Below are 14842 nucleotides of genomic sequence, written 5' to 3' on the forward strand. Positions count from 1 at the left end.
GTGTATTGAGCTTGAGGACTAGCGAAATTCTATTCAATAATAGTGCGGCATACCATGCCGGATGCGGTGAGCTCGATTCCAAGGATGTCCGGGAGCAGAAACCCATAAACTGGAACTTGTGGCACTAAAATCTGTTCTGCCATCGCCGAGAAAAGTGAGTGAGTAACAAACATTTGGAATTGGATCTAAATCGACCAGCTGCTTTGATTTGAAAGTAACCGACTCCGACTCTTCGACTGCGACTTCTTTTCAACCAAAATTTAACATACATTTATGTGTATGATTTCAGTTTTTTTGAGTGAAGCTTTGTTCCAGTAATGTGTCCAGAGTTCTATGAGCTGCATTTTAGCAAAAATATTCCACGGAAAATGCTTTGAGATATATAGATTGATATTTTTCTACGATATTTATCATTGAAATGACAGCACGAACGTAGTAAAAAACTGAATATTACATTTCAGACTTGAGATTTATCATGCGGGGCTTAAACACTGTGTTAACTGTGCTGAATATAAAAGTGTCATTTTCTAGCTTCTTTGTGCAGAGTCTGCTTCCGTCCATCGTCGGTATCGTGCGTATATTTCTTTTCAGTTAAACGGTATTTTAGTTTAAAATGATTGTAGTGTGTCGAATTTGTTGTATTAAATGTAAAATCGTGGAGTTTTAAATAAAACACCTCAGGGTGCACAAGAATATTGGAATTTATGGAAATCCTATTAATAATTGTCGCGGCTTTGAAAAAGCATTTAAATCAACGCCGTATTTGAAAAAAAAAACAAATGCGGCGAAAACGACTGTGCGGTGTTAGGATACGACGTAAAATTTGATAATTTTAAGCTTATTACGTAACATACATTACGGCATATAGTTATAAATTATTTGTGGCAACCCTAAAGCAAATAAGGGAGGTCCGATGTAAAAATATTATACAATATAGGCCCAAGAATGCTACCCCGAGGAACTCCTGCTCTAACAGGTAGTATATCAGATTTTAAATTCTGTAGAGTTCTGCCAGTTAAATAATTTTGAACTAATTTCATAATATAGAGAGGAAAATTAAACCTTTTCAATTTAGCAATCAAACCTTCATGCCAAACACTGCCGAATGCTTTTTCTATGTCTAGAAGAGCAACTCCAGTTGAGTAGCCTTCAGATTTGTTTGAACGAATTAAATTTGTAACTCTTAAGAGTTGATGAGTAGTTGAATGCCCATGGCGGAATCCAAACTGCTCATCTGCAAACATTGAGTTCATATTGATGTGAAGCATCATTCTATTTAAAATTATCTTTTCAAAAAGTTTACTTATTGAAGAAGGCAAACTTATTGGACGGTAGCTAGAAGCTTCAGCTGGATTTTTATACGGCTTCATATTTTTCCCTTTATCAGTAAAGTATGCCAAATGAAAACATCTGTTAAATACTTTATCTATTTATGTTTGTATTACTTCTGCGTGAAGTTAACGATTCAAATAGTCGAAGATGAGGTGAAAGTACTACCAGTATCTCCTCGAGATCGTCAAGTCGACAATGACAGGAGCACATACAGTGATAGAGGTAACAATAGCTGCAATTTCTAGCCTCCCTTCAGATAACGACTTGAGTGCGGTACAATCGATAGAACTGTTTCAAACACATCTTCGGTACATGAGCAAATCGGTGATCATCTCTTTTTGCTAGTTGTGGTGGGGGGGGGAGATACCCCTCACCATCCTTCTCTAACTGGGGAGTTTGGTAAAGAGAGATGATCAACCCGATTCGTACCTTCCTTAATGTTGTCCTTGCTCACTTGCTACAATTTTCACACTGCCGTACTTTAACGGAACTATCAACTCTTTACTTTAATCTCCTCATCACGTGTTTAAAAATTACTACTGTCTGTTTTTTGAAATTAGCATCTTCAACTATTTGTCAAATAATTTTACCAAGAAAGACTAGGTACTCTCTGGGAGATGCACGCATGTTTTTCTACATTCATCGAGTATTATCAAAGTAACCTCAAAACAAACAAAAAATGATGTTCGGTCATAAGCAGTCTTGTAAGCGGTCACGGTAGTCGAAACATTTTCTGTGATAATCGACTGTCTTTGCCTCCGACACTTACAAAACAACCTATCATAGTACAGTACCAAACTCAAATGTCATTTAACATGCTCTGTCATACAACACTGTCGGCGAATACCGTCACGAATGTATGTATTTTAGTTTTTCTCATAATAAGAGCTGCTGATGTTGTGCTTGTGTGAATTCTGAAAATAGCAAGCAATGATGTCCTAGGAATAACGTTTCTGATCATAAATGGTTTAATTTACACCAAATTGAGGAATTGGCGTCGACGGCGACTCTGTAAAATCCATAAGCAAACGTCAGACTGTGCGTGAAACATGGCGGACTTTGTACTATCCTTTCACTCCACCGAAAGTTCCCATAAGAAACTGACGATATTTACTCGAAGAGCAAATTTTTCGACGATTCCGTCAACGCCAATAAGAACCAAATCCCTCATGTCATATGATAGTTATTTGATAATTTTCTTTTTGCTCGAATGTTATTCTACCGCTCGTTTTGCGTGAGAGAGACGACGGTAGAGCATGAGTGTTCGAATACAAACAGAATGTCGCGCATGACAAAGAAGCGAGTGTCGTAAAAAAACGTCAACTGTTGCAACCCCTTGGTCATAAGACAAAAAAATAGTGCAAATGTTATAATTTTCAATAAAAATATTACTAAAGAATTTACTCTAGGATTCACACTACTCGTTTAAAAAACAATAAAAACATGAATTTTTGTAAAACAAATTCAAAAACCTATCAAGGTTTACTAAGCCTGTCACATTTATTGGTATATTTTTTTCTCCATGTTTAATTGACTGCTATTGGATTCATTTACTCCATCCTTTTCGATGATAAAAGTCTCAAAACTTCATCCAGTCATAAGCCACTGCCAGCCCCCACGATAGCAACTGGCAATGATTGACGATTTGTTTGATTAACACCCACCGATCCCAGTTCACTCAGCCGGACCAACGTCATGCTGTTGGACAATGCTGTCTCTTTCTATGCACCAATACCCCGCCCGTTAGCCTGTTGGAAAAGATTAAAAAAAACCTGTGGGACAGTTCCGAAATCCGAGAGTTCTGCTGCGACATAGCCAAAAATGACGAATGGAAGAAAATATCGCCGGCTTGCACGTTTTCTCACGCGGAAAATCGTGTTTAACCAACTTGCCTCATTTTCCCCCTCGACTCGCTTACGGGGTGCTGGATTGGTGTTTTTCTTTCACGAAGATAAATTTTATGGCTTGTTGATTTAATTTTATATTTTTTATGCTTGTCGTTCCAATTACCCCGCGATGGCGATGGTGGACTGTGTGGGATTATTTAGATACTCTTACAGTCAGATGCTGGCTGCTACTGTATGTAAAATTTTGGAAAAGAAAAACCTAATGACAATTGCCTCGGTCAAGATTTTTTTTTGCGTTTTGCGTCGATGAAAGCATGTTTGAAACCGGAGACATGACTAGTGTAAATCGTGACCATGGAGAGAAAGAAGAGATGGATTTGTATTTATAAGATAAACGTTCCCACTTGGGTAAACCAAAGTAAAAATTGTTACATTTCGTCCTCTGCTGCTGGCTGCCGTGAACCACAAGCAAATGTTTATCATGCCACGGATCTGGGGGTGTTGATTCCGAATGTCATGGATGGGGGTGTTCAATTTTCTTGGGTGAGAGAGAGTTCAGCTTGTGTGCATTCATCCATTTCATCCAACCCTAGGGTGGCACGGCGGTGGTCGATTAAACGGACGATTTGTTTATAGTGCAATGAATCTCCTCCGCAGTGTGGTCGTTCTTTTGGACAAGATATTGTCTGTTTGTAGCGAGCTCCAAGTGAATCACTGCTGGGTGCTGTAGTTTGTTTATTGTACGACGAGGACACCTTCCAACATCCTTGCGAAACGTCTGCGTTGCCCCGTCAGTGACTGTGAATGGCGTTAGTGAACCAAATTAAGACCGTGAAATCAGATGGATGGAGACCAGATGTCGTCGTTTTATATGTGAGGTTAAGAAGATATACTTTTATGCGGACACGCCACAGTGAATCAATCGGTCAATTTCAAAAGTTTCACAACACGCCCAACACTACGTCAACGATCTCATTACGGTGCTATGATGACGAGACTATAAAATATAAAATTCAAGTTAGGTTTATGTTTTCACCACCGATCTTGAATGCGTACAGTGTGTCCATGGCCAGGTCATTCTGGGACAGTGAATAAAGAGCCGGTGTAGTAGTTAGCATCTATGCCGCTTGAGGTCACAAGCTCAATTGTCATCCCCGGTGACTATAATACACGGAAAACAAATATATAAGGTTGGATTCATTACATCCTCTGCATATGATTCATATAACAAATGTAATGGCTGTTCTTTGCAGCGTACAAGCCAATTTTTCCAGCATGGATATTTTTGTATAAAACCAAGAACTACACAGAAGCAACACAGAAAACATCGTAATCTTTTTTAAGTTTCCCAGAAATCCCTTAAATGGTAAGTAAGTATGTTACAATAAGGTTACAAATGTATCTTTGTTGTTTCAATCGTAAAGGGTATCCCATATCAAATTACATTACGGAAAAAATACGTAGGGATGTGGCCAAAGAGTTGAATCTGTCCAAGTCTGTCGTTCAGAGAGCCAAGGACCGGGAGCCACTCTTGAGGCTAGAATCGATATTAGTGAATCGATTCAGTTTTTTTTTAAATAATCGATTCATCGATTTAATCAATTTGAATCGACCTTCTTAAATCGATTTTTTGAATCGATTCATTTTTCAAAATAGCACAAATTTTTTTCAAATATAACAGATCATAGATTAACGCCAAGTTCAGATATTACGTTACATAAGCTATCTTGTTATGACTTTTCACTTTATATAGTCATTTAATGTGATGATTGATATCATATAAAAATAAATTGTATAGTACGTACGCAGTAAAAGTTGTGAGTGTAAATGACTATTTTGATTTCATTTGACATGTGGAAGTTTTTGCTCAGGATACTTTATTAGATGAGTGACTTAACAGGTTATAATATTGGTTTTATTGGTATTAAATGAACAATTAAAAAAAAACGAAAGAACATATAAAACAAAACGATAAGATGGTCAGAGTGAATAAGCAGGTAAGTACGGAAAGTATTTAATCAAGATATCCCAAAACTCATCCGAGAGGGATCCCAAGAAAGTTAATTGAGCCATGCGTTTTCTATTGAGCCGATATCGATTCTGTGTGGTTTCACCAATTTTAGAGAATAGCCTCTCTGACGGAACACTTGCTACCATTTTTGATAAATAGTGTCGAGCAATGGGGTATGCATGGGTATATTTACTACGGATTTTCTCTCATGCTCGAAAAGGATCGACAGAACATGGGAAAACAGACGATCCAGTTCTGACATAGCAGAGGACAGAAATGTCCTGAAATGTGTCTTAAGAAGTGAATGTTTGTACAAACGTAGATTAATAATTTTCTTTGCCATTTCGTCATGGATATCCCACAGGCCTCTGGCTCGTTTTTAGTGAGGGGACAGATGTGTGCATATCATTCGGTACCATAGATCTGCTCAGACACAATTTTAACTGCCCGAGCGTGAGCTGAAAAGACTCCAGGTACAGTGTCTTGAAACAGGGATCAAACAGCGTTGCAATGACAAATGTATCCACCAGCGTCCATGTTCATAACAAGTGATGTGCAAAGGTGAAGACAAAAAATCAATATTTAATTACATACGCAAATGCACTGAAAAATCGAATGAAAAGGATCGATCCAGCCGATTTTTGTTGTGTTTGAGATCGATTAAAAAAATCGATTAATCGAACTAAAAGAATCGATCTTTTGTGTTTCGATTCAAGATCACCCATTGCTAGACTGCATACGTACAAAGTGCAGAAGGCTCCAAATCGTGAAGAACGGCAAAATTGTCTGATCATGGATGATGGTGGACTTCCGGCAGATTCCAGAGCTACTGTTCTTCACCGCCCAGCACAAGTTTGTTGTTCCGAAGGATAAAAGGAAGCATAATTTTTTAAAGTTTGCCAAGAAATACATTATTTGGTAAGCGATCTGCTCATGTGGCAAACGGAGTGACTATCGGGACTGTCGGGAGATCTACCTCAAGGAGTGTCTACAGAAGCGTCTGCTTCCTCTGTTGAAGCAACACGGGGGCCCTACGATCTTCTGGCCGGATCTTGCTTCGTGCCTCTATTCAAATGTTGTCCTGGAGTGGTACGAAGCCAAGGACCCAAGGACAACCTTCAACATACTAATCATTATAATTATCGGGTTGCGAATGCCGTCTAATCTAATACATGGCGATCTAAATAGATGCAAAGCGGCAACTAATTAAAATTAATCGTTAGATGTATTGTTGTTTTAATGTTATTCAAGATTTCTTGCATGCTTCTTAAGTTGATGTTAACAAACTTTTTATTATAAGAAAACTTCCTTACAAATATCCCAGGGTACCTTTTTAACAAAATTTCCTAGCTTAATTTTGGTATTCCCTCTTGAAATCCGCTGAAATCCTCACCACAACATTCTACAATTTCTTAACAGAGTACAGTAAGCTTTCTCGCCAGAGAACTTATGGCATGAGTTTTACAATAATATTTTTCGATTTTTACGAAATTCTTGCAAGATTATTTCCATAACTCCATTATCCATTTATGTATTTATTATTATCCAATTATTCAACACGATTATCTTCAAAATTCTCTTCGAAATTCCCTTGGAGTTCTCCTCAGAATACGTTCGCAAATATTATTCAAATATCATCCTTGAAGTTTCTCGGATATAGTTTCAGAATGCTCTTAAAACAAGCATAAGCTTTTTCTCTTTTTTTTCCTTTGGTTTGTTTTTTTTCCGTCGATCTTGTTTTTCGTGCTGAGCACCAATGCTACCGACGTGCCAGGAAGGCAGCTCCCACACCTGGACCCTACATATCGACCCATCAACTCATGAACCGGGAACCAACGGCTTTACTTCCCATCCGAAGGAAGGCGTGATCAGAGATGTTATGCCTCAGAACATCCCGGCGGTGCCAACTGGGATTGAACCCAGGCCTGCTGGGGGAGTTTTTCTCTTGTGTACCTATGAAATTTCTGCACAACTTTGTAGCATTTCAACACAGAACACTCTTCAATTTTTATGCAGAAAACTGTACAATAACTTTTATGCACTCTACAATTCTCTTTGAAAGCGTTGCATTTTTTTAAATGTTTTGATTCTTTAAGTTTACTTTTAATCCTTGCATTTTCCTAGCATGTGCTTTAAATTTCGCAGAATTTTCAGGAAATTCACTCCTTGGGATTTGCCTTAGCATTTCTAAGCATATATTAATAAATTTCAAATTCCGTGAAATTCATCTTGGAATTTCTTTGGATCACTTCTCAGAATTTCCTTGAATTTCTCTTTGGAATCAGTTTGGAAATGTTCCTAGAATTCATCTGTTCAAAAGTTGTAACCAGTGTTCACTCGGCTGTCGACAGAAGCAGACCATTTTCAATGTGTGTCATGCGATCGTCTGTTTACTCGGCACTGGCTTTGCGCCGGACAGTCGTCGAAACTCTCGGGGCGCACTATCAAGATCACGAAATCAGGTACACTGATGGCTCGCTCTCCAGCAGCGGAGTGGGAATGGGGGTTTCAGGAGATAGTTTGGTCGTCAGCAATTCACTTCCGGCCCAGTGCTCGGTGTTTTCCGCTGAGGCAGCGGCCGTCTTTCACGCAACCTCCCTTCCGGCCAATCGGCCGATCCTCATCGTTACCGACTCACAAAGCGCAATAATGGCCCTAACCGATGAAGCACCAAAGCATCCGTGGATACAAGGGACGGTAACGCAGGCGCCGCCCAACACCGTATACATGTGGGTACCCGGGCACTGTGGCATCCAGGGGAACGTGATCGCCGACCACCTCGCCGGCTCAGGCCCCATCGGACCCAGGTTCTCTGACAATGTTCCGTTCCAGGACATCAAAAAATGGATCAAGCGGACGGTTCGGAGAGCGTGGGACAACGAGTGGAGGAACAATCGAACTCACCAACTACGAAAAATCAAGGCGACCACCGATCCCTGGAAGGATCGACCGAGCCTCAAGGAGCAGCAAGTGGTGTCCAGGCTGCGCACCGGGCATAGCAAGGCCTCCCATAATTTCGGAGGAACACCGTTCCGGAGAACCTGCGAAACCTGCGGAGTGCCAGCCTCCGTAGAACACATCCTCATCAACTGTGTGGAGCTCGAGGACCTTCGGGTTGCCTTCGGTCTGGAGGGAACCAGCATACAAAGTCTGCTTGGCGACGAGTCCCCGGCAGCAGACGCCCTCATCGCCTTCCTGAAGGAGGCGAATCTTTTTTACAACATTTGAGTGTTTTCTGTTTGTGCTTTTGAATTCGTTGGCCCTTTTGGTAGTGTTTTACAATATTTTATATAATTAAACTAAATGCCCACTTGCCAAGATTGGGATCCTCCTTTTGAGGTCCCAATTCTTTTTTGTAATTTTTAAAAGAGATGAACTAGCCTTAGGCTAAAAATCTCTCTAATAAAGAAAAAAAAAAAAAAAATGTTTACTCGGCAGCAACCATTGTGTGGTCCTCCTCATTGTTCTTCATCAGCAAATCTTTCAGTCGATGCGTCGTCGACTTTCGAAAGCAACCGTTTAGTGATGAGTGTGTGAGTGTTGACCACGTTTTGCGTCCATTGCTACAATGGAAGCGCTCTGACCCTCGTTGGCCAATCTGCCATAGAATGAAACCACTGAAAGCAGCTCTCATTTTGGTGGAGGAGGCTTATTGGACAGCGGAAGATAAAAAGTTTATTGTGTTGTACCTTTTGACCATAGTTGTTAGATGTATTTGTATAGTTAACAAGAATTATCGGCTCTGAAAAGTTAATTCGGTTGAGCCTTATCAAATAAATTTATTAAAAAAAAGTAACCACTGTTCACTGCCTATACTGCCCATAAAAGCATAACTGTCCCATATGAATAGGAAATCAAGCAAGGATGGGACAATTATGCGAGTATCGGCAGTATAATCCCATATCAGTCCCATGTGGAAAAAGTAGGCATTGAGTAAATGGCAGTCGAAGTTACGAATTGCAATTTCCATGTAAATCTTTGATAAATAATAGTAAATTAATAGATGTTTTTTTTTCAATTTAAAATCTATTGCAATGAAACTTGCATGTTTTGTTATATCAGCGAAAAATATGGCAATACAAATAGCAGACCTTTAACTGGAACTATGGGTGATTGAATTTCAGGATGGGACTGATATGCGATTATTTTGCTTGATGGGGCACCTGATGCTGTTTTCACATTTTCCATAATCAAAGTCTATACTTTTATCACATAATATGAAAGTAGATGCCAATTGATAGTGGATAGCGTTGATATCTCCAAATTTACGAAAATCCATGTGGAACTGATATGCGATTATAGGCAGTTCAGTGCCGTCAAGTGGGACAGTAAAACTTGTTATCAAATTTGTCAATTGCGTAAACTGAAATAAAATTATGGTTTCAGTTTGATGTTGTTATCAAAATTTGATTGCAATTGCTGTTTTGATGCTGGGCTTTGCTCGGGTATTCAGTATATTCAGAAAAGTTGTTGAAGATGTTATCAGAAGCATCTTTGCTGAGGACGCCAATTATCGGTTAGCAAAGGTATATCCAGCTTTCTTCACAGAGGAGAGCAAATTGGTTGACCTTAAGGCCCCTGGCTAATAAGCAAAAGGAATAATAATTATTAATAAAATCTTTTGTCCGCTTGGTCACCAGCTTTCTACCAGGGTCCTAAAAAATCTTTTTCATATGTTTCTTCGTATTGATTCAACAACTCCCTTCAAATTCGCAATAATTCTCACAAGAAGTCGGTTTGATTTTCCTCCATAATACTCTGTGGAATCCTCAAAAACCCCAGAAGATGACAAAGTTTTCGCATCAGAATGGTGCGGTGGTTGGTGGTGCATCTGAAGTCTCCTGAAATATCCCTTGATGTTCAACTCATTATTATTTTCGAATATAGTACAAAAATTAAATGCTCCTTAGTATTTTATTGGAATCCTTTCCGAAATTAAGTTCTCTTGAAAATCTCATAAGAATAATCTTGGAATTTATTTTGCATTATACGGGTCATTCCAGCTCAAGTGCGTACAATGTTGAGGACAATATCATTGATTTTAACCAAACTTTGCCAAAATGCTTATTTTTATATTTCAATAAAACGCCTTTTTGGTTTTTGCTCTAAAATGCTCTAATAGCATTGAATAGAAATTACTCCACAATCAAAAAAAAATTATGTGTTCTTGACCCACCATTTTGAAGGGATTTTTTAATATAGAATTCAATAGATTAATCCAAATTAGGTTCAATGTACTACGTTGGTCATGACGAGAGGAGCATCACAATATTTGGGTAGAGAAGAATTACATTATAGCATTCCATTGCTTGGAAATGCTTTCGGCACCGTGGCTAGAACTAGTCCACAGCCGCAGACAGTAATGTGCAAGTCAAACTCGCACTCTTTTGCCTGTGGATTTAAAAAAAGAGGGGACTTCCATGAATGTATGAGTTAGCTGAAAGAGTGTGCGTTTGACTAGTACTGTCGCATTAATTAATGGCCCTTCGCTGAATTTCAACTTCTATTCAATTTTCACACTACATTACTCTATCGGAACTATCAACCTACACTCTTCAGCACTTTCTCTAGCTAATGAATTATCGCACCAAAGCTTCATGTTGATATTAATATAACATTTCCAACCAACGCTGCTAAGTATTTATGTTCGATACAGCCATTCTTCGTTCATGATCTTCTCAAAAGAAGCCACATTTCAGGATCGACCTCTTATCAATCATAATAGATCTTCTTACACGCAAACCAAAAATCTATTACAATGAATGTTAGTTCCGTTTCCTATCATCCTCTGTTCATGAACATCGCAACGAATGTTAGAAATTGGCCATGCAGGCGATGTAATGGTTTTTTGTTTTTATTTCGTGTTCTATCTACGCTTTCGACTATACCAGAAAGCTTGTAGAACGACGCACATTGAAGAACATTGTAGAACGACGCACACACTTGCCTCGATCCTCTCCAGCAGAAAAAGCATACGAAGTCGAGTATGCGAGAAAATGAGCTCTTCGTGTTTGCTTTTAGGCTATCCATATTCAGAAGCAGGGAGAGACCAGTGCAGAAAGCACAAGTCTGATAATCGCAACGTTCGTGGTTCTTCGAGTCCAGTTTGCCGATCTGTTTTCTATTTTTTTTTCGACATAACTAATTTACCTCACTAATACACTCTACATTTTTCGGTCTCCAATTTTCTTGCATTGGACCGCAGCTAGGTATATCGCATCCTCGGTTCATGCGGTCTCCACTAACATCCTCTGATGATGAATCCCACATAATTGTAAGAGAATCTTACATCCCCCGGTTGGGTGTAGGAACAGAAACATGTGATTATACTGATATTTGACCCTGCATAAAAACGCACGTATCGTACCACTTAGAGATGACCCATCAAACAGTTAAACTTATTTAACACGGAATAAGTATTTTTTTTTAACTGTTTAGGCCATTTTTCCTAGACTAAGCTGTTATTCAGCTATTATTATTTGTTGAGGATCTAACATAGCATTACAAAGCTATTTAATTTGAGTTCATTTTCGACACTGACTGATCATACGAATATCATCCGTCTAGTTTCCTGAGTGTCGAATCGTATATAAGTGAAGAACTGAGTGTTCCAGAAACCATTCGAATTTCATATACAAGGATCAATCAAATCAAAATCTTTCATCAACACCAACTAGCAGCAGCATTAGTCTCCTTGGAGGAGCAGTCACAATCATCTTGTTCATAGTCTACGAAATACACTGGCGAACAAACCAAACAATCTGCAATGCGCTTCATCAGCAACATGCGACCGGACGACGGACCGGATGGCGATTCTATTTCAACACGTTGCTAATGCACGTTTCTCCAGTGAGGCCTCTGTAACTCCTGGGATATTAAATTAAATCCGTAATTGTTATGGACTTGGAAGAGGTAACATCCAGTTAGTTCCTTTTTAAAAACGTATCACAAAATCATCAGATTTTAACTTAAATAAACGTCCGAAAGGAATCCCGAGCAAAGTTCAACAACCATGATTTAATTCAGTTCACGCGATTGTCACATTTGATAACAAACTTTAATTTCATTGTGCTGTACTTTTGCTCACTCTTGAATATGTTTTGCTGCAGTCTTGTTTGTATTGTCTTTGTAGAACATTAAATTAAATACTAGATTTGTTATCAACATGAAAAATGCACATCAAATGAAGTTTCAGTTTGCAGTGAGAAGCAGCATGTTTGAGCCAAGTTCTAATCTACATCATGAATATCATAAAAAGCGGATTATGGTATTGAACCAGCCTTAAGGCTGACAACCTCTTTAAAACTGTAAATTCGTTTAGCAATAGCTCTTAAGCATTGACATCTAGAGGCTTGTGGTCAACTTAAACAAAGGTTGATATAAATTATGTTCTACTCGCAAGCCAAATTTAATAATTGATACCGTGTTGAAGAGCATCGTAAAAATGAATTCTAGATAAGAGTGTTTTCCACAGACTTGCTTTTATACAGCTCGATAAATTTTCGATGTCGAAGCTCCCAACAATCACAGGTTGTATAAATTTAACCAGTGGCATTGAATCGTTCCTGTTCAACACTTTCGATTTCACTGCCCGCCCGGAGAGAGCGAAATGAATCGCAAAAAAAGGTGGTATTGGTGACAGCATTTCCATGCATAAGTAAGTCGTTGATTTTTTGTTGCTCAATATAAACGTCACAGAATATTTATCCTCCTACTGGAATACGAAGCAAAAACGTAAGACTTCCAAAGAGTTGAAAAAGAAATAGAAAAAAAAGATTCATTTGATTTATGGCCCCACTTGTTTTGCGCAGTCAGACGTCCTCTGCGAGACGTACACGGTTGTTCAGACCAGCTCAAAATTTATTCGAGTCGACTCAATTTCGGCGAAAGTGGATTTATTCAAAAGTGAGATGAGTTTTCCGAGCAAAAACGCTGGAAAACCAGGAAAAACTTCTTTCTTATGAGAAAAATCCATGGAAATTTTACTCAGTCTATTCTCAGTACTTATATTCGAAAAGTTTTTCCTGGAAAAACCTGAAAAATTCGATTTTGAGTAAATCCATTTTTGCTGAAATTGAGTCGAACCACGGTCGAGGGAAAAAGCTATCACACAACAACGGACGGGGGAAGGAATCAATTGGAAATCGACACTGCCAATTCTGGTGGATTTCGGAAGAGAAATTAGATTTTTTTTTCCTCTCTCGATTCGATCTGCAGGAACGAATACGTGAAGTGCTTTCTGTTGTTGATGATGATTGATTGCTTCTCGCGCTTTTTAATTATCTGCGTCGTGGGGAGTGACGCCGTCAGTACAGAGCAGTTTGATTTAAATTTAATCAATGTTGTAGTTTGAAATCTTATGTACACATTCCGATAAAAATTTAAAAATTATGGGAATATGATTAATTTTATGATCATATGGTAGGTTATGCCTAGAAATGCCCGAGCAATAATCACGTGCTTGCTTGATATCCAATATGTATAGAGATACAAACGAGCAGAGAGATAGCCTTAACTTAACACCAACCTCATTTGCAGAGCATAACTCAGATATATAAAAATGCAATCATTGAATACATTGAACTAAAATTCCCTAAGGCACATTTTACCGTGAAGTTACAACGTTTTACCTTTTTTTCGGTTGTTGTACTGTAACTGATTAAAATTAAAAATTATCCCTTAATAGTATTGCAGATTTGGAAAGTTCGGTAAATGCCATATAAGAATGGATGGGTGGCTATTAGACTAATGCAAAATTTGAAATTTTCGCTCCACAGTGCTCAAACGGTTTCAAATCAGGTCCTGATAAGCCTCTCAAAATTTAAACTCATTTGGTAAGAAACTGACTTGGCACAAACTATTCGAAGTTTATATGGAAATTACTATGGGAAAACCAAACTTTTTGTTCATTGTCTTCTACCCATTTTCCATATTGCTTTTTCGAAAATTTATGTAATTAATCTTACTGAAATTTTCTAAGCTTCAACTTTGCGGAATATAGTTTTTCAGCCAAATGTCAAATTAAATTGTTTTTAATTGTTTAAGAGATTGATAATCTTATTGCATGATCAAGCAGCTGTTCTGTGGACAACACTGTATTCTGCAGTGTGACATAGTAGCCATGATATTTGTGCTCTATTCTTCGAACCAGAAACACCAATGTTGCCTGCTGAGCAGTTGAATTAGCATAATCATAAGACAGCATTGACTTGAATAATTAATAACTTTTGTTCCTTACATTTGATTGAAAAGGGGTTTTGAGCCAAGCTGTAGCTGATAATTTTCTACAATCATTGCTATCATTTTTAAAAGCATAATGATGTGGTGAATTGTTCGATAGATATGAACAAAAACATAAGTTTACCCATAGTAATTCCCATATAAACTTGAAATGGTTTGTGCCAAGTCAGTTTCTTAATAAAGTAGTTCAAATTTTGGGAGGCTCAGCAGGACCCAATCTGAAATCGTTTGAGCACTGTGCAGCGAAAATTTCAAATTTTGCTATGCTGCATCACGGTAAAAACAAATGTCAGATTTTTTTACGCTTTTGCAAAAGGTACACTCAAAAAAAACCGTTCCGATATTAGTGAACAATAAATCACGATAAGCTGAATTACTAGTTCTTTCGAATTCATGACTTAGTTCCCATAAA

The 14842-nt window shown here is 38.3% G+C and overlaps 2 protein-coding genes across 4 annotated transcripts in view; one reads left to right on the top strand and one right to left on the bottom strand.

Annotated features, from left to right (window-relative positions):
- The window catches only part of meng (meng-po), a 91347-nt gene that overhangs the window by 39089 nt on the left and 37416 nt on the right, over positions 1-14842 (bottom strand). The window lies entirely within an intron of this gene.
- LOC135706629 (uncharacterized) lies at positions 7690-8418 on the top strand. The gene has a single exon (XM_065228275.1). It carries the CDS (start codon positions 7690-7692, stop codon positions 8416-8418), a length of 729 nt encoding a protein of 242 aa, XP_065084347.1.

This window comes from Ochlerotatus camptorhynchus, unplaced genomic scaffold, assembly GCF_037179485.1.
Source record: "Ochlerotatus camptorhynchus isolate MF236.1 unplaced genomic scaffold, CSIRO-AGI_Acam_v1.1 ptg000284l, whole genome shotgun sequence".
NCBI lineage: Eukaryota > Metazoa > Arthropoda > Insecta > Diptera > Culicidae > Ochlerotatus > Ochlerotatus camptorhynchus.